At 41.8% G+C, this 20,927-nt stretch overlaps 1 protein-coding gene across 1 annotated transcript in view; it reads left to right on the top strand.

Annotated features, from left to right (window-relative positions):
• The window catches only part of GALK2 (galactokinase 2), a 69,333-nt gene that overhangs the window by 10,119 nt on the left and 38,287 nt on the right, over window positions 1-20,927 (top strand). Inside the window, exons 4-5 of the mRNA XM_054041547.1 lie at window positions 7,727-7,817; window positions 13,400-13,546. Coding sequence (XP_053897522.1) covers window positions 7,727-7,817; window positions 13,400-13,546 — 238 coding nt within the window. The remainder of the gene's footprint in view (window positions 1-7,726; window positions 7,818-13,399; window positions 13,547-20,927) is intronic.

Here is a 20,927-nt window from a genome sequence, read left to right as displayed (position 1 = left end):
TTTGCTAATGAGGGATAACCACAAGCCTCCATAGAGTTACCCTTTCTTAGCTCAACCTTGATTTTACAGACTGCTAAAATGTTTCACAGTGTTTCAAAGCTGTTTCACCCTGGAGAGTTCATTTAAACTTTTAGGAAAGTGATAACAGAACAAGTTGCAAAGAGTTACCTTTTCAGATCGTAAAAGCTTCTCTGCTGACAAGGCGCCCTTTGAGATCAGTTGGACCAAAGGACTACTCAAAAACTGTGCAACCTTTTGAGGTTTCACTAGTCTAATGCCACCATAGGAAAGAATATGAGGATAGAGACTATCTTGACCAAACTTCAAAGGAATTGGGGAAATACTACAGGATAATAGCCATCAGCTGGGTATCCATCTCATGGCACAGTAGGAAAGCCTTGTATTTAGGAAATCAAAGAGTCATTAGTAAAGGGTTCCTAAACTTGAGACAACAGACTGAAGCTTCAGTAGACAAGGTGATGAAATCCTGCTGCAGAGAGCCAAATTGTCCAGAAGAAACAAGATTTAAATAGCATTTAAGACAAAAAAACAACAACAACAAAAACCTCAACCACATGGACATTTCTCACTGCACAAGCAAGCTCCTCTGTACTTTATATACAGATATAAGAATTCTGGAGTCTAACCTTGCAGCAGAGGTTAATTTCCCCGAGCGTTCTCTGACAGTGTCATAATGGATTAAAGAGAGATAAAGAATGATTTGATCAATCCGTGTCATAAACAGAAAAATTGCTAGTGACTGGTCAAATATATTGGACGGTGTGTGAATGAGTAAGGTGCCTTAGCTGTGCATGAGGCAAGGGCAGAAGTATGTGTCAATACTGGCTGATTTGGGTGTGCCGTGACAAACCTACTGAGTGATGTCATTGTAGCGCTTTTGTCCACATTGAGTATGTCTACACAGCATTTTGGAGCAAGTGGGAGCAAGCTGCTCAGCCGGTGTCGACAGACATGATCTAGCAGGGCTCATGCTAGTGCTCTAAAAATAGCCGTATAGACAGTGTTTTGAATTTGTGGCTTGGACTGGAGCTTGGGCTGCATTTTGGAGCAAACAGGAGGGAGTCTCCCAAGTCTGTCAACCCCGTCTGGGAGGCTCACTCTCGCTTGCTCCAAAATGCTGTGTAGACATTGTCAATCCTTCTATTTATATACATGGATATCACTTTCCAGTATACTGTGCTTCCTTTAGTTTGAGTTTTAAAGGTGACCTGCAAATAAAACTCATAAGCTTCACTTTAACAATGAAGGGGAAATTCTACTTCCTCCTCCTTAACTGCAGAGGGTCTTACCTGCACCTGAATCATTGTGGGGGGACAGTATTCTAATGCCCTGTTTATGTGAACCAGATGTTCTTCAATTTCCCCAGCTTTGACCAAAGCCAGTAGCAAGAGAATAGAGAAAGGAATAGTGGCTCTGCTCCTGCAAGGTGCCATAGACTTCAGTAAGTGTTGAGGAAACCGATCAACTTCTTAGAGACCCTTAGTACCTTGCAGTTTCAGGCTCAGTCTGAGTATCCTCTAAATAAGAGTTTAGCTCTGTAACTGGTAAGCTACAGAAATGCAAAAACCAGTGCAGCTAAAACAAGAATCAAATTGCTCAAAAGAGTCCTAAGAAATGATTTCAGTATTGATGTAATTTTCAGAGTAGCTTTAAAACGTCAAATCTTTGTAGCGTCGTTGTTCATTTTACAAATAGGTTTGCCCCCTTTTTATTTAAACTATATTGTATCAAGCTTGGTAAGGACTTATGCCTCTGGGACATGTAGCAAATAAAAAGCCAACTTCTCTTGTAGTTCCTGTTTGAGGAGGTTTCAAAAATTAGCATTGTGCACTCCAAGAAGTCATAATTTTCCTTTATCCCAACAGCCAGGAAATGTAATCACATAATTTTTACTGTTTTGCTTTGTCATATAAAGAATGAAAGGTACAAAGAAAATCTGATAGATGTTTATTTTGGAGATAAATGGACTTCAAATCTACTTCCTATGACAGACAACAACAACTTACACATACTGATTGTCATCCCTGTTTTTTGGGGGGCTTATCCAGAAAACAAATTTAAATGAACCCAGCAATGGCATGTTTCTCATCACTCCAGATAAACATTTTCTCTTCTGTTGTTCAAATAGCTTAGCTTTTTTGTGTGTGTTCAAAAGTCATGAGTGATGGGGCTTTCACCTCTTCCTCTAGGAGACTATTCCACAATCTGCTAGATCTCAAACTGGAATATTTTCCTGATATCCAGCCTGAATTTTCTCTATCTTAATCTCATCTCATTGTTTCTACTTAAACCCTCTGTACCACCCAAACTAACCACCATCCCCATCTTGGTGTTAACTGTCTACAAATATTTTAATGTTGCCTTTTTCACAAGGTCCCATTAAATGGTACTGTTGTATATAGTTGAGCTTGAAAAAATAGCAGATTGTACGTCATGTGGCAAGCTATGTTGTTCCTTTTAATGTTAACCTTTCCAAAATGCTGTAAAGATTGAATTCAATTAATGTTGGACTTGAAGACACAAATGAAACAATAAAGTTAGTGAATTTTAAGCATGAGAGATGAAAATGTAACGTTGGTTAGAACTAGGTCAGATGTTCCAGACTAGAAATGCAGTGACCAAGTAAAATGCTAGCAAAGACTCTGAAAATCTGGTGCCACTGCTGGGAGTAGACTCTTCAAAGAGGGAGCAGAGCTTCTGCCACTGTTTCACGCTGGCCAGGAGACTAAGGGCTTATCTACACAGAGAAGTTGTGCCGCTTTAACTGTATGGGTCTAGTTAAAGTGGTACAAACTCCCCTCTGTTGTTATATCAATATAAAGGTGTTTTATACCAATCATGGTGTTCCTCTATGGGAAGGAGAATGAACGGTGCCAGTATAAGGCACAGCTCCTTTATATTGGTATAACTGAGACCCCACTAGGGTTGTATCGACATAACTATTTTGGTTAAAAAAAAAACAACAACAAATCAGACCTCTAATGGATATAGTTATACTGATGCAAAAACTGTGAAGACCAGGCCTAGGCCAGTTTAGGAAGCACACGGTTCGTAGCCTATAAAAGGGTGACAGAGCACCTGCTCCCTTCTAGCATCTGGAAAATGTTTGCTGAGTCAACCAAAATGCCTCTGGAGATTCCTGCTGCTGCACAGCCCCTCTACAGATGCCATTGCAGTGCAGATTGTCGCTTGAAAGCACCAGTTTAGCCCCTAGTGTTTGAAAAATCAACATTAGCTTTTCCTGACCTTCTGAATACCTTTGTTCTTTCTGTTTTGGGATTCTGTTGCACAGACAGCATCAGTTGGGCCCAATTATGTGGTATAAATCTGACTCGTATTTATAAATAATGCACATTTCCTTTTGAATAATGCATGTCCCCTCTGCACGGAATGGGGGCAATATGGGCTCATTTCAAAACCAGGGTAAAAGTCATTTAGCTACAATATTTAGTGCAGGAATAGTTTCTTGTATTCAGATTTAAGACTTTTATCATTTTAAAGTGAAGGAGGAGCAGTAAAAAATTCGGAGAGTTATCCTGGATGACATCTTACTGCCACAGCATAGAACAGGTTTACATTTGATGTATAAAATATGTCAGTGAGAGAGGCTGCTATTGGAATTATAGTATGCAAATATTAAGTGGCTTGGGGTGTCCAAAGCAGTAAATTCAGGTCTGCCTTGGTTAGCTGTCACTCACGTCAGTGGATTAGCTCAAAAGTAATGGAGAAGAAATTCTGACTAAGGTTTACGAGTGTAGAGCAAGCTTTAAAATGTATTTTTATTTATTAAGCACATTTGTAGGGATGATAATTATTTGTTTTAAGGCTTTTGCTTCGCCAAGGCTCTGATTTAGGAAAACACTTAAGTATATGTTTATGCCCATCCTTGTTCAGGACAACACTTAAGCACGTGCTTAAATAAGTTTGGAACTGAATAGGCATACTTCCCTGAATGGCACCCTAGCTAGCAGGTAAACAATTACTAGGAAGAGCCAGATCTGGTTTTGATGTTTGTTTGAAGGAGAATGGGGTTGACACTTGTCCAGTTTAACATTTCTCTGAGGTGGAAAGGACTGTTGGAAAGAGGATGGTTTAAATAAATGACTTGGGAAAGATGAGATTAAAGACGTGGTGCAGAGGATACAAAGGGGTCTGCAATATAAGGGGCACCTGTTCCAGCATGGAGAAGGGAAAACCCACCTTTCTTATAATAGAAGAATGAAGAGGAACCTGTGAGTTGAAACTCACTCCTCAGAAGGGAGCATTGGACCCTTTGGATGCATGTTTTATAGTCCTGCCAGTACAAACTACACTTTATTTTATACAATACATGGTGCCATTTTCCCTCTTGATGCAGACACCTAACTTCTAGCAGTGTTAATTGGAGTAGTGCACCTGTGTCAAGCCCCTTCTGCATTACTGATTAATTTTAAATTGATTCAATAGAGACTTTTGACCAAGTTATTTCCATTATGCTGCTTTAATTTTTATCTAACTTAGCAAAATACAGGAATATAATCAAAGACCTGTGTATTCCATGTTTCTGTAGCTGAAGAATTTGCTATGGAATTTGTTTTATCCACTTGCCACAGAATTATGATTCTGAAACAAAATTTTCCTCTTTTAAGAAAATTGTATTTCTAGCCCTTACGGTTATGAAGGCAACCTTGAAAATGTGAGCTGCGTTTAAACTGAGATAGTGTCTTCTTCCTGAGCCCTTAGATAGTATGAGTAGCAGAATTGTTCAGCTAATCCTGTATTGCCTTCCACACCTCCTCAGTTTCCAACACCCTAATGGTACGTCTACACTGCATCTTGGAGTGAGACTTGAGCTAGTGTGCTAAAAATAGCAGTATGAGTGATGTGGCTTGGGCTCTCAAGCCAACCCAGTCCCCCAGGCTTGAGTTCCCAAGCTCTAGCCTGAGTCACAGTATCCATATTGCTATTTTGAGCATACAGGCTCAAGTCCCACTAGCACAAGCCTATCTAGCATGAGCCTCATAGGCTCGCTCCCAGCTGGAGTGTAGACATACCCTAATTGTGCCCCAAAATCTCCACCTTTCCTGCGACATCTTTAGTGATGCCATTAGGCATTGTACACACAAAAATCTGCAGCACATTGAAAACTGAAAGTGCGGGGGGCAGTGTAACTAAATTGGATTTAATATCTAAATATATAATTCAGGGTCTCTGTATTGATTTTGTGTCTCATATTCAGATTTAGTTCATTAAAAACCTTTCATTTGTTAACAGATATGAAACTGCTGCAGAGTTCAGGGTCTTCTGCAAAATTTAGCTTCATTTTGCTGAGGGCCTTGGTTATAATCCACTTGGCACTATTTAAATAATGAAAATCTTAATACACATAGGTAGGGTGAACATATTTCTCTGTGCTGAAGACAGGACACCTGGTAAAATCACTCCTATTCAAGAGAGTTCAACGGCAATCAGAACTATGCAGTACAAATGTTCAAATTAACATCAGGTTGACTGAGCCCCCGTTAAAAAGAAATATGGCATAGTTGGATTCTTTTTATTTACTTTCTTATCTTTAAGGCTTTAGGGTTCACACAGGGAGAGGTGACACACACACATTCCCATACATCGTGTGTGTGTGTGTGTGTGTGTGTGTGTGTGTGTGTGTGTGTGTGTGAGAGAGAGAGAGAGAGAGAGAGAGAGAGAGACCAACTGACCTGACCCTTCCTGCCCGGCCCTCTCTGCCTTACATGCCTGGCTGGGCCCCCGGGATGGACCCGCCTTTCCTGGGATCTGGCACCACATCTTCCTAAGTCAACACATGGGCAGGGGACACGGAGAGCCACATTCCCCCCCCCCCCCAGATTTCTGCCAGGGTTCACACCAGCAGCAGCCTTTTGGCACTGTGCGGAAGGTCAGGGATGGGAGCTGCTTCCAGACACAGGGGATGGGCGGCGGGTGGGGGGCGAGGGATGACCTAGCCCGTGTCTTTACAGAGCTCATCTCTTCTTCTTTCTCCCCATTCTCCCTCCCTGTGGCTGGAAGCAGCTTGTCCCTTCCTGCCCGCACAGTGTTGAAAGGCAGTTAACACCTCCAGGCTGCTGCTGGCCACCGACATAACCCCGCCGCCTCCTGTCCGGTCTCCTCTCTCCCACCCCCCTACAGCCCAGGCAGGAAGGAATTAAGCCCTAAGGATGCATTGTGTACCAGGGCCCTCAGCAGGGGAAGGTGCTTAAAGGGTGGAGCAGCCCCACGCTTCCTGGAGGCAGGACCCAGGGCGGGGAAGGGTGGGGGGTAAAAAGGGTTCTAAGCTCCTGTCCCATGGGCTGCTGTGGAGCCTGTAGGTTTGGGGCATGAACAGGCTGGGAAAGAGCTTAGCTGAGGAGTGGAGAGGCTTCCCCATGCCAGTGCTGTGGGGGGCTTTGGCACACACAGGGCTCAGCTCCTCCTGGCCAATGCCCTGGGCCGGAGAGTCTTGGACTTTCCCGGGCTGCTGGCCCAGTCAGAGGCAGTGGGGGAAGGAAGGAGCCTGCCGGCCAGGCTGTTGGTGAGCTGAGCCCTCTGACCAGGGGCTAGTTCTCCGCACAGCACTGGGAGCGGCAGAGCGGTGGGGGAAGGGGGAAGGGGTAAAGCAGGGAGAGGACAGCGAGAGAGGGGGCACGTAAAAGGGTGAGGGGTGGGCAGCAGAATACACACGTAAGCGGCCGCTGCCTGGCGCCTGCCTGTACTCACCAGTCACTGCTGCTTGCAGCATGCAGCCAATGCCAGCCAGAAATGGGAGGGGGGGCGGGGCCCTGCCAAGAGCCCGCATGCAGCAGGGGCTGTGCTGACGGACCAGCAGGGGGTTGCAGTTGGCCCCGTGCGCTGCATCTTTGCCTTGCCACCAGCCTTGCACACCTACCCCCTGTTGGCCACTGGATTCCCCCATGGGTGGGCAGTTGGCAAGCATGGATCTGGCCAGCAGCAGGACCCACCAGTACTGATGGGGAGAGGGGGGTGGGAGGAGAGACAGAAAATATGGCACAATTTGTCCATTTTTAAGAAGAAGTCGGGACACCTGCAGGAGGGCTTAAATATGGGACTGTTCCTTTAAAAATGGGACATCTGGTCACCCTACACATAGGTATCTTCAAAAGGATGCTTTTTTGTTATAAAATATATATTTAAAAAATACAAATGTGCACACCTATTCTGTCACTGATCACTTAGAATATTAAAAAGAAAGAAAGAAAAATTGCATTTGTGTTTTAATACCAGAGTGTGGTAGATGTTTTTTAAAAACAAAACCAATCGCCTTATCTCATTTTTCTCAGCATTGCCAGAAAATACACTAGTCAGTTTCCTTTTCTGGTTATAGCACAAGGTTGCAAAATTTGGGATGCAAACTTTGCAGGTAATTTGTTTGTTTTAAAATGCTGTTTCCATTGGAATGTTTTAAAAGGCATGAAATCATTTTTGGTGTTCAGTTTCATAATTTGTTTTTTACAAAGCTTAGTTTTGGGGCCAAATTTGATGTATTAGCAATGTTTCTATTAAACAGCTTTTTTGTACAGTCGATGAATAAGGTGGAAGAAAAGCCAGAGGAAAATAATGTAATATGTATTGTATAAAAAAAAATGTCCTGGACAAAATTTAAATGTTGCTGTTTCATCAGCAGATGGCAGCAATAAGCCATGGAACTAAACTTACTGACATTTTTATAGACCTTGTGTTATATCTGTTTTTGCAGGGACTTCAGTGCTAGTGTGAATAACATTCACATTAACAAAACCAAACCCGTGTGGCACAACTACTTCTTATGTGGGTTGAAAGGAGTTCAGGTAAACCAAATTCATTTAACACATATGTATTATATGGGCTACCTTTTAAGATTAAAATATAATGTGGGTGTATATTATATAATGTCCTATTACACTCATTTATAAAATATATTATTTAATAGGGGATTATTTACCCATACAACTTCATTTTCACCATAATTTGTAGCTGTCTTTTGTATCCTGTTAACTTAAGTACTTTTTTGTATTTATATTAAAATTTGTAAAATATTTTTGTTTTGCTTGTATGAAAATATTTGCATGATACAAAACCTACATTAGATTGATTATATACATTATTATAAAGAACAGTGTATTAATTTTGTGGGATCATGATCAGACTCATTGACTATTTCAGTTTACATTTTTCTATTTTAAAGTTAGACACATTGCTGAACAGAACCACATGCTTAAGGTTTATTTTTAAAAGGGGGCTGTGGGTTTGGAAATATGGAACCTAAAATAATAATTTCTTCCCTCCTCCCTGTTCCCCAAGTAAAGACTATTTTAAAATGGAAATAATTCCTAGGAGTATTGGAAAGACATACAGACCCCTCCTCCCCACCGCCCCAATGCATGAGAACCAAATAGTGAAATTGACTGGTCCTATTGCACATGCTAGGCCCAAGGAAATGCAGCCTCCTCCCCTCCCCCCCAAACTTGATAAAGCATGCAAAATAAATTAGTTTTTAAAAAACAGTTTCAGTTGCAATAATCTGCTGCAACTGATTAGCTGTACAGGCTTTTCAATGCATGTCTTTGGGGTGGGATTTTCAAAAGCTCATAACTTAGTTAAGAGCTAAGTACCGTTGAAAGCCGTTGTACTCCTGACTCACTTAGGTGCTTTTGAAAGTACCACTCTTTTATCTTAACTATGCCTTTTAAAAATCATACTTGATTCAGAATGAAACAACAGCTCTTGCTTTATTAGGCTGAGAAAAAAAATGTACTGTGAGTACATCTACTTCTGTCTGAAACTTTGACAGAATGGTGAATGTTCAGTTCAATAGTTCATTTAGCACCTTTGAAACATGTTATACTATGCAATCATAGTAACAAACTATTCTCTTTATGATCTAAAATTCCTAAGTCACTGCCCTATATGTTTCAAGCCCCAATCAGTGACTCCTATTTGCCCTGATGTGAATATTTTCAGTCTCTGAATTGCTCCACAAGTAAAACATTCATTTAATTTGTATTTACTTTGGCAATTTATGATAGTTTTCTTTACAGTAAAATGGCTTAGAGAAACAAGACTTAAGTGGCCCTACATATTTTGGGGTCTGCTTTTGAGAGTTAGATCTTAAAAACAATTTTTTAAGCTCGATGGTTAATATGCAAAGCAGGTTTGTATACTCTAATGCTGGCAGAAAATTAGCATAAATGCTACAGACTCTTAAGAAACATTCAAATGCAAATACTAAGAGGGTCCAAGGGGATAATCTGTTTATATGAAATTGAACATGTTATCCTTTTGGGATAGAACTATTGCTGAACTTGGCAAAGTCCATTTTTATTTCTGAAACTGGAGTAATTTTTTTATTTAAACATTGCGTGATAAGTTTGCAAGTTTGATTCACATTGAAGACAATCCTGTGGATGAGTTTCTGGTTAAATATATTACTCAAGTGGTTTTTTAAACAAGCTTGTCTGATGTTCTGCATGAAAGGACGTTGGCAGCAATAGCATTTCAATTAATAATTTGTTTGTATTTCTGGAAAGGGAATTTTTAGATAATTTGTAGCAATGAAGAGACACATTCAACAAGATCTGTTTTCTTATGTGCTGCATGAACTCTGCCCTTATTGCCTACAGTTGGCTTTATTTCAGGAACAGTAATAGATTTTTTTTGTAGGAAAAGAGGGGAGCTTTTTTCTGAGAAATGTTGCCATTTCTCAAGTCATTGTGACAGTTACGTAAATCTGCATTGGCACAATGACGTATATGTATTTATACAATTTATGTGGGTGATATTTTGGTTGGTACAATATATTGTTTATTTTGAACCAAAGTGGGCTAGAGATTATATAAAAATTGCTAAGTAAGAAGAGAACTAAAATGTTTAAAAATGTAAGAACAGAATACAATCTACAGATAGTGTTTTGGGATCCATGAATGAAAATTTATATATGATATTAATCTTGTGTGTGTGCACACATTTTGAGCCACAGGAAAATCTCTAAAGTTATCCCTTTGCTTTAAATATAAATAGTAAGATAGCAGTCATCAAAAGCAGAGTGGCCTCACATAAGCTCATAACTTTAGAGTTAGAAAAGGTCCTCTCTTACTTGTACAAATATTTCTCATATTTCTCATATCACACTACCTACTATTATTTACTGTATACATATAATTAATGTTTAGGCTTTCTACCAAGTGACTTCATGATACTGTATAATACTGCTAATACAACTTTATACAAACACAATTAATATTAACCACAAGTGGTAAGAATGCAAGCCAAAACATGAAAAGAATAGATTAAAGAATATTTAGATATTCAAGTCGGCAGCCTAACTTCGATACCTGGAAAGATACTAGAATAAATGATTAAACAATGAATTTGTAAGCACCTGGAGGACAATAGGGTTATAAGGAATAACCAGCATGGATTTTTCAAGAACAAATCATGTCAAACCGACCTAATTTTTCTTTGACAGGGTTACTGGCCTAGTGCAGGGGTGAGAAAACTGCGGCCCGCGAGCCGTTTTAAGCTGGCTCGCAGCTCCCTCTAGGGAGTGGGGTCGGGCAACACCCCATGCGACTCAGCCCCGCTCCGGCTGGAGCGCTGGGTCAGGGGCCGGACCATGCGGTTCAGCCCTGTTCCGGCGCTCCGGGTGGGGCGCTGGGTCGGGGGCCACTCTGGCACTCCAGCTGGGGCACTGGGTCGCGGGCTGCACCACTCGGCTTGGCCCAGCTCCAGCTGGGGCGCTGGGTCAGGGGCTACTCCAGCCGGGGCACTGGGTCGGGGGCCCCCCACACCACACAGCTCAGCCCCGCTCCGGTGCTCCAGCTGGGGCGCAGGGTCAGGGGCCGTACCATACAGCTCCCGGAAGCCGCGGCATGGCCCTGCTCCAGCTCCTATGCGCTCCAATCGTCCCCTCCAGCATTCCAATGGGAGTTGCAGGGGTGGTGCCTGTGGATGGGACAGCCTGCAGAGCCTGGCTGCGCCTCCGCATAGGAGCCAGAGAAGGGATATGCCACTGATTCCAGGAGCCGCTTGAGGTAAGTGCCGCTCGGAGCCTGCACCCCTGAGCCTCTCCCCTCGCCCCAACTCCCTGCCCCAGCCCTGATCCCCCTCCCGCTCTCCAAACCCCTTGATCCTAACCTGGAGCACCCTCCTGCATCCCAAACCTCTTATCCCCATCCCCTCCCCAGAGTCTGCACCTCCAGACAGAACCTGCACCCCTTCCCACACCCTTGCCCGAGCCCTGATCCCCTCCCACCTTCTGAACCCCTCGGTCCCAGCCCAGACCACCTTCCTACACCCCAAACTCCTCATCTCTAGCATCACCCCAGAGCCTGCACCCCCAACCAGAGCACTCACCCCCTCCCACACCCCAATCCCAATTTTGTGAGCATTCATGGCCCGCCATTCAATTTCTATTCCCCGATGGGCCCTCGGGCCAAAAAGTTTGCTCACCCTTGGCCTAGTGGATGGGGGAAGCAGTAGATGTGATATATCTTGATTTTAGTAAGGCTTTTGACACAGTCCCGCATTATGTTCTCATAAGCAAACTAGGGAAGTTTGGTCTAGAAGAAATAGCTATGAGATGGGTGCACAACTGGTTCAAAGACTGTACTCAAGGAGTAGTTATTAATGGTTCTCTGTCAAATGAGGAGGACATATCTAGTGGGGTCCTGCAGGGGTCAGTCCTGGATCCGGCACTATTCAATCTTTTCATTATTGACTTGGATAATGGAGTGGAAATATAAAATTTGCAGATAGCACCAAGCTGGGAGGGGTTGCAAGCACTTTGGAGGACAGGATTAGAATTCAAAATGACTTTGACAAATTGGATAATTGGTCAGAGTTCAACAAGATGAAATTCAGTAGTGGTGAGTGCAAAGTATTGCACTTTGGAAGAAAAAACAAATGTACAACTACAATATGAGGAATAGCTGGCTAGATGGTAGTACCACTGAAAAGGATCCTGGGGCTAGAGTGGATCACAAATTGAATATGAGTCAACAATGTGATACAACTGCAAAAAAGGCGAATATCATTCTGAGCTGTATTAACCAGAGTGTAACTGGGGTGTAAACCATGGGACCTAACTGTCCTGCCCTACTCAGAGGCCTCCTCTGGAGTTCTGTGTCCAGTTCTTGGTACCTCGCTATAGGAAAGAAGTGGGCAAATTCGAGGGAGTCCATAAGAGAGCAACAAAAGTAATCAAAGGTTTAGAAAAGCTGACCTATAAGGAAAGGTTAAAAACACTGGGCATGTTTAGTCTTGAGAAAAGAAGGCGGAGGGGGAGGAAGTGGGCTAATAACTATCTTCAAATATGTTACGGGCTGTTATAAAGAGGATAGGGATCAATTGTTCTCTGTGTCTGCTGAACGTACGACAAGGCTTAATCTGCTGCAAGGGACATTTGGGTTAGATATTAGGAAAATCTTTCTGTTTGGAAGGCTAGTTAATCTCTAGAGCAGACTTTCAAGGGAGGTCGTGGAATCCCCATCATTTGAAGTTTTTAAAAACAGGTTGGATAAAGATCTGTCAGGGATGGTCTAGGTTTACTTGGTCCTGCCACAGAACGGGGAGCTGGATTTGATGATTTTCCAAGATCCCTTCCAGCTCTACATTTCTCCGATTCTATATCTGATGTCTGTTTGATTCCGGGAGTTTGCATTCTTACTCGCTGTCACAGTTTGGGCTGCATGTAAAACTACCACATGGCTAAAATGTCTCTTAAACTTCAGTTTTACAAGGAGCTCTACAAATTTCCAATGCATTTTGGATTACAAATGCAGAATGCTGGCTCTGGAAGTATCTTATATTAGGAGACCCTGAATTTGGGGACTATTGTGACATCACAGGGCATGAGTCACAATAGAAGAGTATCTAGAGGTAGAATGGAAATCAATAGTTCTGTGCGTTAGTGCCTTTTCTAATTTAGTGGAGACTATACTAGGCTATTTTCTCTTTCAATTCAGAAATATTAGTGGTAGTTGAGCTGTGGAGCAGTTTCAAGAATAGAAAAAAAGCAAATGTTCTAAGCCCCATAATTCAGCAACAACTTCTCTGAGAGACCTCAGAAAGTCTCTGCTGTCCTTAGACTGAGCATGCAAAATATCAGGTTTAAAATAATATTTTTAAGTGAAGAAGGGGTATCAAGATATACACAAAATATGAAATGGTCTTAAAATCTTATATTCATGCACTTCTTTTCTGAATTTTAATCTTGTTTTTTAAGGACCTGAAATGAAAATTTCAGAAACCCCCTGACTCTTTATGGTGCCACCAAACAGCAAATCAATAGTTCAACAACTCAGCAACAGAAATCTCTTCCTAAGCATGGGATAATTGAAAGTCTAAGGCGGTCTGTACTTGATACTCAGATTGTTTATTTTTTCATTGTTAGGAACATTTCGGTCTTAATAGCTCAACTGGAATGAATTGTCTGTTAGATGGAACCATCCCACCAAGTTCTGGTCTGTCTAGTTCCAGTGCCTTGGTATGCTGTGCGGGACTTGTGACGCTTACAGCTAATGGAAAGACCCTTTCAAAGGTAATTTACTGTAAAACCCAAGAGTATTAACTGTAAAATACAACTTTAAATATTGTTAACATCCATAAACTTTAAAGACACAATGCAATTGTTTTTACAAAGAACTGTTGGATATAAACTTAAAATATTGCACAATTGAGGAAACATCTTTGGCCAAATTTTGGCAGGCTTTAAGTTTGGCAAGGAAACAGGCATACATTAAAGCTGCAGAAAGAGCATTATTGTAAGGCTGTATTTTGGCCAACTCAAGTCTCACACATGGCCATCCCTGGACCAGATGTAATCTCTGCAAGCCAGGATTGAGCATATATGTTCTAACGCATGTGGACCACACCCTCTGACCCTTATACTCCCTGCCTGAATGACTTTCTGTGGCTCTAGTAGCAAAGCATCTGTTGAAAGCCTGTGGAGCAGCTTCTTAATGGATTATAGTCAAGGCAAAATAGGAGCAGAAATCTTCCATCCCACTCTCCCCGCTGTGTTTTGAAATGAACCCATTTACAGGCCACATCCAGAATTTAGGCCTCAATCTTTAAACAAATATTGTTCCTCAAAAACAAACCCAGTGTAAGTGAATTGTTACCACTCAAACGTTTAGTAGACTTTTGTTCATGTGTCAAAACACTTCTGCAGTAGTCATGGCGTTTGAAGGTACCACCTGGAGCAATAAAGTTCAGTCGGGTGGAAATGTCTGGTAGAATCTAGAATCTTACATTCAAACATTAGGAAGAGAAAAGATATTGTGTACACTTGTGCCCGTTGCCTAGTCATTGTAATAAGTGGATTCACATTCCATAACAGAGGAAGTGAGTATGTGCAATGATCCATAAAACTGACAGCGATCAGAAAGCCTGAAATTTATTAGTTAGTAGAAATTGGTAACTTGAGCACTAAGAACAGTCTTGCTGTATGCTACATAATACTATACAGTTCTGTTAAGAAAAAATAAGTTACAGTATGTACCTTTGGCTGGATGTGCACATCAACTCACACGTGGTCTTGGAGTATAGATCTGCATCATGCCAGACCTGTTCTGAAGAAGGTCAGCCAGGTGCAAAACGTTTGGTTGTGTTGAGTATGATGTTGGGTGATAGCACTGATGAAGTCTGTGGCAGCATTGCAGACTTTTTTATAGCATGGTAGAAAACAAGAAGTCTAGTGCCAAAGGCAAGTTTTTCCACCTAGCACAGAAAGCTTTATACCCACCTTGGCCCAGATTCTCTGCTGCACCAAGCTTACATTTGGCATAGCAGAGAGATAGGGGCGTTCAGGGATCTGGGGCACTCTGAGCCCTAGTGTAAAGGAACCATTTATCAGCTCAGGATAAAATATATAAAATATGCTGTGGCCCCTCCCCTGCCAGCCCTAACGTGCATCTTGCACTTGGACCAAGTGGTGGGTGTTGCAGGGGCCAGCAATACCAGCTGTGTATCAGCTGGGAGCTTCCCTATGCCAGGGGATTTCTCAGCTGGACAGAGATAGGTGCTTTCTAGAACCTTGACACTTCTCAGACCAGAACTTTCTGGTCTCTATATTTATTTATGTATTTAATTTTTTGGAGGACAAATCCCCCAAAGGAGATATTGTTAACGTAATTAAAGATCCTGAAGTAATCGATAACTCTTATAGAAAATACATCAGTGCAAGTTGCCATACCGTCCCCTTCCCCAAGGCATTTGATATAACAGAAATGACAACTGAAGGTAATTTATGTAAGTTACAATGTCTTGTCATCAATGTGGACTGTCCTGATAAAGTTATAAGAGAGGGTTGACTTTTTGTCCCTGTTGATGGGTGTTGCTAAGCCTTAAACACATGCTTTGCAGAAGCAGTGCACAGAAACTTTTGGCTTCAGAATAAGATTTGGCTGAATGGTAGGCGTTCTGTGGCCAAAATTCTGGAATTTTGACCTTTTGCTGAATGGAACAGTTATCTGTTTTCTTGATGCAGAAACCTATTTTTATGAAGATACTTTGAGTTATAGTTTTCTCTTTCCTGGTAATGAGAGTTTTAAATAGTGGACTGAAAGTAAAAGTAACTGGAAATTAAAGTGATCCTATGATATTCTCCCTTAACATGAGTCTTTGCGTCTGTAAGATAAAGAAAAGAACAAAATGAAAGTGCAGTGCAGTCTTACCTGGGTTTCAGTGCTGGCTTTTAAAAATAGATTTTTTTGTAGAGGCTATAAGTCAGCTAAAAAAAAATGTTGTCACTAATTATTGTGTATAAAAGTCTGAAAAGGACATTGTTTTAATATGCCTAGAATTATTTAAAAAAAAAATCATCCACAAAATAGTTTAGGCAAAATACCAGTCCAAGTCAATTCAACCAGATGTGCAATGTTAACCAGTTGCAGTACACTAATATTCAATTTGTAATATAGAAAATTTAAAATGAAATGTTTAAAAAGAGTTCATCTCTTCTATAGCAAGATTCCAGTCCAACCCTACACTAGCATAACACGAAGAATGCTAATGTTCAGTAATATCATTTGATTTTAAAATTGTCTTTATGTTAATATTAGGAAAACAGAGCCTCATAAACAGAGCTTTTCAGCATGAAAAAGTCTTGTCAACAATGGAAGCAGAATGAAGTTTTAATTTGTCCTAGTGTCATGTTTTCTGGTAAAATTTGTGAGCACAGTAGATTAGCTAGTACATTTGAATAATTAGATTTATTTGAGTGAATTGACCCTGATGTTGTGCTGCAAATGAGAAGTCTTGCTGTGCTGTGGTTTGTTAGGCCACCTCTACATTTTTTCCATTGCTTAGAGCAGGATGGCTAAGTACATATTTACCTCCTATGTAAACTAAGGCAAAAACATATAACGTATTAAACATACAAGAGAAACATTGAGTGGCTGAGACTGAACGACATTTAGATACATTCTTAGAAAGAGCAATTACAGTGGTTTGATGGAGCCGTAGATAAGAGGCCCAAATCTACTCAGCTTTGGCAAAGCTCCCATTGAGTTCAGTGGGAGCAGGCCTAATGCAATACATTTATATTTACTAATTGGGGGCCTAATCCAATGCCATGACGTTAATAGAATGATTCCCACTGACTTGCACTGGATTAGGCTCAAATAAATTACCAATAAAATTAGCCTTGAGTTTCAAAAGGCTTCAGGATTGGAGTTATAAAACTGAATAAATGAAACCTGCACTTGTTCACACAAATCAGGTTGTTGGATGTGCAATTATTTTCATGCTGCAATAGCTGGGTGCAAATTTATGAAACCACTTTCAAAAATTTGGTCAGTGCACTATGTAGATATTTAAGCAAAGATCCTATCTCATGCAAGTGTACTTTGTAAAGAATGAGGCAAGAGAAGTATAAGAAATGGGATATAGAAACAGAACGGCAGTTTGCAGGGAGTTTGCATTTGTACTATGGACTATGTGTACTTCCTGGTATATTGTTGAACATACATACGTTTTATGAAAGCGAAACTTGTTATTTTAGGCAAGTATGCTGTCTAATAATGTGAAATTAGTTGCTCCCTGGCTGATTTTATACGACTTGGAAATCAAAATAGATGAGTTTGGGCCTGATCCTGCGATGTGATCTACACACCCCAACCCCCTGCCCCAGCCTGGAGCCCCCTCCTGCACAGCAAACCCCCCCACCCCAATCCCCAGCCCCACCCCAGAGCCCACACCCCCAGCTGGAACCCTCACCCCCCCCACCCCAACCCCCTGCCTCAGCTTGGAGCTCTCTCCTGCACCCTGAACCTTTAATTTCTGTCTCCACCTGGACCCTGCACCCCCAGCCCAGGGCCCATACCCCCCCCCCGCCACATCCCAACCCCCTGCCCAAGCCCAGAGCCCTCTCCTGCATCCCAAACCCCACATCCCTGGCCCCACCCCAGAGCCCGCACTCCCAGACAGAGCCCTCACCCCCCTCCCACACCCCAACCCCCTGCCCCAGCCTGGTGAAAGTGAATGAGGGTGGGGAGAGCGAGCGACAGAGGGAGGGGGGATGGAGAGAGTGGGGGCGGGGCCTCGGAGAAGGGGTGGGGCAGGGGTGTTCCATTTTGTACGATTAGAAAGTTGGCACCCTATTGCAGGATGGGGGCCATAGACTTTTGAGGATCTGGACCTTAGGACTTTGCTTTAGGTTTTTTATGTTGTGTTTTTGTTTCAGTTATTGGGGCAGGGGGGTTACACAAAAAGGTCTTGATGCCAAATTCTTAGATGAGCTTGGGTCCATGTGCTGACTAAAGAACTATTGAAGTCAGTGAGTTTTTCTGTTTATTGCAGTGGGCTTTGAATCAATCACTAACTGCATAAATGTTGAGTTTTGTTAGTTAAGAGGTATACTAGAACAATGAAGGGATCTTCAAATCAAAATTTATAATGTAACAGTTTTGACTTGTGAATTAACTCAATGTGTTTATCTTGGCACAAAGATATGTTGTTTTTACATTGGTTTATATCTTCTAGCTTTTTGGTTCAATACTCTACAAATTGAATACATCCTTAGAATATTGAATCAGGGATCATTATTTCAGTTTAAATGAAAATGATAATCTAGTTTTATATACAACTAAGGTCTTAATATTTTGCTTTTTGTATATCAACATTGAGAATGGATGGTTTTATATTTTATATTTTGAATTCAATGTTTTATAAAAGTGTTGGCCTACATTTAAAAAAAAAGGTGACTAGTGATTTTTGGGTGAGTGCTCCACACTTTCTGAAAACCAGGCCCCTTTTTGCTGTCTCAAGTTAGGCACCCAAAAACGGAAGCGCTTTAAATCACTAGGCACTTTTGAAAATCTAGGCCATTAGAAATAATGATGGAAAGAGGCGAGTCGGTTTGTGAAGGCCAGCGTTCCCGCCTTTTGCAGTGCAGTACATTGGGAAAAGATAAATAGGGACATCATTTTTGCAGCTCAAGTGAATAGCATTGGTAGCACAAAGTGTTGTGTTTGTATTTATTTTAAGAGCATTATTTTAGTCTTGGATCCAGTGTTTCAGTTAAGTGAATGGTGTTTTAATTAAAAAGGAAATTCAGAGGACACATGGCTTTAAATGTGGTTTTAGTCTGAAAAGTGTCTACCTAACAATGCCATCTGGAGGGGGTGGAGGAGAGTGTGTTCCGTGTTTATGGCTATCATTGAGTAAAAATGGAATTGCAGGATGCTGTTTTAAGAGTCACTTTTCAGTGTAGAACCACACTTAAAATAGTCTTTTGTACATAGAAGAGAAAGTACCAACCGCTGGTCTGAATCCATTCTGATCCATCAATATGACTTCAGCAGGACTTACATGTGGGATAAACCACACCCCTGTACAGAAAGTCACCGCAAGGCCTAAACAAGCTTAAGTCTAGTGTTTACCTGGGATTTAAGTGGTTCATAGGCCTTGTGGTAGTCTTCTGAACAAGGTCAATTTCATCCTGTTTGAGTAAGGGCTGTAGGATCAGGATCTTTGTGAACTAATTCTGGAAACTTTAGACAGAAAAGCAATGTTTTCTGTCATTTTCTCAGCTAAGTTATACAGAATAAGCCTCTGCACAACACAGGGCCTGATCCAAAACATGCTGAAACCCGTGGGACTCTTTCCATTGACTTTGATGGGTTTTGGAACAGGATCGTAATTTCTTTCAGAAGAGAAAACACTGGGTTTTTGAGCTGGCACTGCTAGCATTTGTTAAGGATTTATTTCAGATATGCAGACCAATTAGAATTTTGGGGTATGACACCTTAGGATAATTTTCACAGTGATTAATTGTAATTTCACAGAAAGTCTTACGTGGTAAGTAGCAGGAGTGGATAAATGCTTAAAAAGCAAAAGTTCTGTTTCATGCCAGTGCCCTTAATAAAGAGGAAACAGAAATATGAAATGAAGGATAAAGAAACCAAATTAAGTTTTGTGGTTGGTTTACACTGTGTACTGTACATGACATAATAGTCTAATGGTTTTGGTGTTTTTTTTTTTAAAGAGAAAAGGACACAGGCTGAGCATGTGCAAAATTCCCCGCTGTGCAGGCCTCAGGATTCATAAAGTGATAGAATAGCTTTGACTCTTTGGTCTCAAACAGCCCAGCAGGAGTTCAAATTAGACAGAGAAACAAGGAAACAAACAATATCCCAAGTTTACAGAGCCAATCACATCTAGAGAAATAGAACAGCTAGGTGAAGGTTTCTGGGAATATGCGCTCCGAGGATCTCCGTCTTCTCCTGCACAGTCATCACATCATATTTAATGGAGTGCAAAAACTTCGGAGGCTTTAGACTACACAAAAATAAAAATAAATACGTTGCCTACAGAACTAGTACACAAACCAGTATAAACAAAATCCAAACGTTTCTGCAGTGTACGTATACAACCGTAGGTCCCCAGTGCCACCGCTCAAGCTGGGCTTTAGCATGTTGGGGGCTTTGTGCTGACCATTCGCACCCGGATGATTTTCACCCTCAGAATTTAGCGGTGGAATTTTCAAAAGCATTCAGCATTAGCCTTTTCTGCTCCCACTGAAGTCAATGGTAGAACCAGGGCCGGCTCTAGGCACCAGCAAAACAAGCTGGTGCTTGGGGCGGCACGTTTTTAGGGGCGGCATGGCCGGCGCCAGAATGCCGCGGAGTTTCCCCCTCCCTCCCAGACTCTCAAACCTGGGAGGGAGGGAGGGAGGGAGAGAGGAGGAGACTCCGAGTGGCCGCAGTGCGGGCTCTGCTTCTCCCCCTCCCTCCCTCCTAGGCTTGAGAGCCTGGGGGAGGAGGCAGGGCTGGGGATTTGGGGAAGGGGCGGAGTTGAGGCGGGGCCGGGGGTGGGGTAATTAAAGAAGGGGGGGGCGGCCAAAATTGTTTTTGCTTTGGGCGGCAAAAATCCTAGAGCCGGCCCTGGGTAGAACTTCCATTGCCTTCAATGGGAGAAGAATTAAGCCAACACCAATGTCTTTTGAAGATCCCACACTGATTCTGAAACCCCTGTGCATTGAGGAAGGGTCTCAGAATTGTTCCTTTAGCCACCTTCCCTCTGGCCTCAATTTCCCTACCTGTAAAATAGGGTAACAGTCAGCTACCTTACCGGAGTTTTTGTGAGGATGAATGTCTATAAAGTGACTTGAAGTAATAGAATGATATGTCAATGGTTAAATTTAGATTATTTTATAACATATTACTACAGGGAGTTTTTCCATTTCCTTTCTATTTTAAAAGTATCTGTCAAATTAAGGTGACTGAGCTTGGTGCTAGAAAACAAAGTTGCTTATCTATAAATACACATGTAGACTTTATATTTTAAGATGTTGTTATAAAGCACTATCAAAGATTCCAGGCCTCCTTCCCACCATAGAAAAAAAAAATTCCAGAGCTATTAACAAGTTGTTAGGTTTGACTGTGTTTATTCAAATCAAGTGGAAGCAGAGCTCTTGG

This window comes from Malaclemys terrapin, chromosome 10 (assembly GCF_027887155.1).
Source record: "Malaclemys terrapin pileata isolate rMalTer1 chromosome 10, rMalTer1.hap1, whole genome shotgun sequence".
NCBI classification, from domain to species: Eukaryota; Metazoa; Chordata; order Testudines; family Emydidae; genus Malaclemys; species Malaclemys terrapin.
Note: the sequence above shows the minus strand (reverse complement) of the source record. Positions and strands in the feature narration are given on the sequence as shown.